Below are 2,315 nucleotides of genomic sequence, written 5' to 3'. Positions count from 1 at the left end.
CATTCATGAATATACAAGAAGTATAGCCAGAATGTATAGCCAGATGAATATACATTCATGAATATACAAGAAGTATAGCCAGAATGCTCCTTAGAAGCCAGGATGGCGAAGACTTTAGAAGACAGGAAGATTTTGTCTCTCATACTCCAGACATAGTATCAGGAGGGAGCAGTCCATGGAGAAGGACATCATGCTTGGTAAAGTGGAGGGTCAACGAAAAAGAGGGAGGCCCCCAATGAGATGGATTTGGCACAGTAGCAGTAGCAGTGGGCTCAAGCATAGCAACAGTTGTGAGGTGGGCACAGGACTGGGCAGTGTTTTGTTCTGTTCTGATACGGTGGGTATGAGTCAGAACCGACTTGACAGCACTTACCAGCAACAATAAAACGACAATGATGTTCCTCCCATCAGGTCGATAAGATGAAAGTGTGAAACAATGTGACTGACACTCTAAAGTCAGATGGCTAGGAAATAACAGTTTTCAACCCATTACTACTGGCACAGAACCCTACTTGAGAAGTGCTACCTGGCCCCCTTAAACGCAGGTTAAATCGCTAGACAGCCGTGATCCCAGGGTGAGTGCTGGGCACCTTCTTTAGCCAGTCTTGATAGAACTTATAGATCTAGAACCTGGGGAATGCAGTAAGCAAAAGCACCCTCAAATGGCCAGTGCCAGGCAGTGGGTACAGTCTCCTCAATGCCAAAACCTCGTACAGTAGACTCCCAGGGGACTCTGTCTGTGGCTGACCCCAGAGGAAATGTGTACGAGGCCAGGATTTTGCCTTTCTTCTAGTCAGTGTATTGACTTTTCTTCTAGTCAATGACCTCAGCCATGGAATAGCAGAAACATAATCTGTTGTCTTTAGAAAGTGAGTGTTGCAGTGTGATACTTATGTTCCTTCCTTGCCTTGCAGATTGTCCGCCCTTCCAACCATGCCACCATCCAGAGTATTGTAAGGGCTGTGGGCATCGTCCCAGGCATCCCAAAGCCCTGCTGCGTTCCTGATAAGATGAACTCCCTGGGGGTCCTTTTCCTGGATGAGAACCAGAATGTGGTTCTGAAGGTATACCCCAACATGTCTGTGGAGACCTGTGCCTGCCGGTAAGAGTAGTTGCTCCAAGTGCAAGGAAACCTCAGTCCCAACCCACACCAACAGAGCACTGCTCTCAGAACCTTCCAGAGTCAGGACTGGATAGGGGTGCAGCTGAACACATATGGCAGAGCATGCAGACAATACCACCAGGTCCCAGAAGGATTTGCCCATTGGGGCAGCATCCTGGGGTGTTGTGGTTTTTTTTTTTAATCTAGTGACTTATCACCTATCTGAAGGAATCTAAAAATCAATACTGCCTGTGGATTGCCCATCTGTGCCCATGGAAAACTAAATGTGTTTTTGTGCTGGCTTTTTGGGATCACTATCTACTAACCTGGGGAGAAGACTATGCAAACCATAGGGCATTCACAACCGTCATGTGGAAAGAACCTCTCTGTAAATGTGCAGTTGACAACACTCCAGGGTGCACGCTAATACTAGGAACGGGTCCTGAATCATGGCATAAGGTCCTGTTTTCCTTCAAGCAACACTGTTCATGCTTTCATACATACAGCCAATGGTGGTTTCTGTTTCTTAATATATATTTTATTTTGCCACAAAAAGGAATGAATACTACTCCCCACAGAGATGATACTGTTGGCGAAGTCTGAGTTGTTTAAACATGCATATTGTAATAGCACACACAGTCATATGTTGGAATACTAAAAAATAACCAAAATTTTATATTTTTGTAAATTATACTTTCTATATTATAGATTTGTATGTTGGGTGCTATTATGGAAAGCCAATAAATTAAAAGTGCAGTGAAACCTTGAGAAACCAAATGTTATCCATTCTGAAATGTTGATCAATCCCAGTCTGTAAAGATTATTTCTGGGAGACACAGCCTCCTCCCAGGGGCTCCACAGGCCATCTCCACACATTCTTGTCCTTGTCCCAACCCTCCAGGAACCCAGCTGCTCCTTATAGGTTCCTACCTCACCCACTTTGCCCCTCCAATGCTCATCTTTAGGTTGTGTCAAAGCGGGACACAGCCCTAGGCAGGCACAGTGACTCCAAGGGTTCCCTCTCATCCCAAGCCTCAGAGAGGAAATCCCTTGGACTGTGTCTGAGACATTGGGTGTCAGAGATCTGTACTTGAGCTTGTTCAAGCAGGATAACATTCAACATATGCAATTAGGTAGATGGGTTTGCAAGATACTTCTATCTGTTTTCATCTGTGCATGTTCGTACTCTGGCTACCCATTGCCTCAGCAGCAG

The 2,315-nt window shown here is 45.4% G+C and overlaps 1 protein-coding gene across 1 annotated transcript in view; it reads left to right on the top strand.

Annotated features, from left to right (window-relative positions):
- GDF10 (growth differentiation factor 10) overlaps window positions 1–1,106 on the top strand; it is a 56,686-nt gene extending 55,580 nt beyond the window's left edge. The window contains exon 4 of the mRNA XM_006876156.1: window positions 915–1,106. Coding sequence (XP_006876218.1) covers window positions 915–1,106 — 192 coding nt within the window. The remainder of the gene's footprint in view (window positions 1–914) is intronic.
- Window positions 1,107–2,315: the final 1,209 nt, after the last annotated feature.

This window comes from Chrysochloris asiatica, unplaced genomic scaffold, assembly GCF_000296735.1.
Source record: "Chrysochloris asiatica unplaced genomic scaffold, ChrAsi1.0 scaffold00357, whole genome shotgun sequence".
NCBI classification, from domain to species: domain Eukaryota; kingdom Metazoa; phylum Chordata; class Mammalia; order Afrosoricida; family Chrysochloridae; genus Chrysochloris; species Chrysochloris asiatica.
This window is presented reverse-complemented; position numbering and strand designations above follow the sequence as displayed.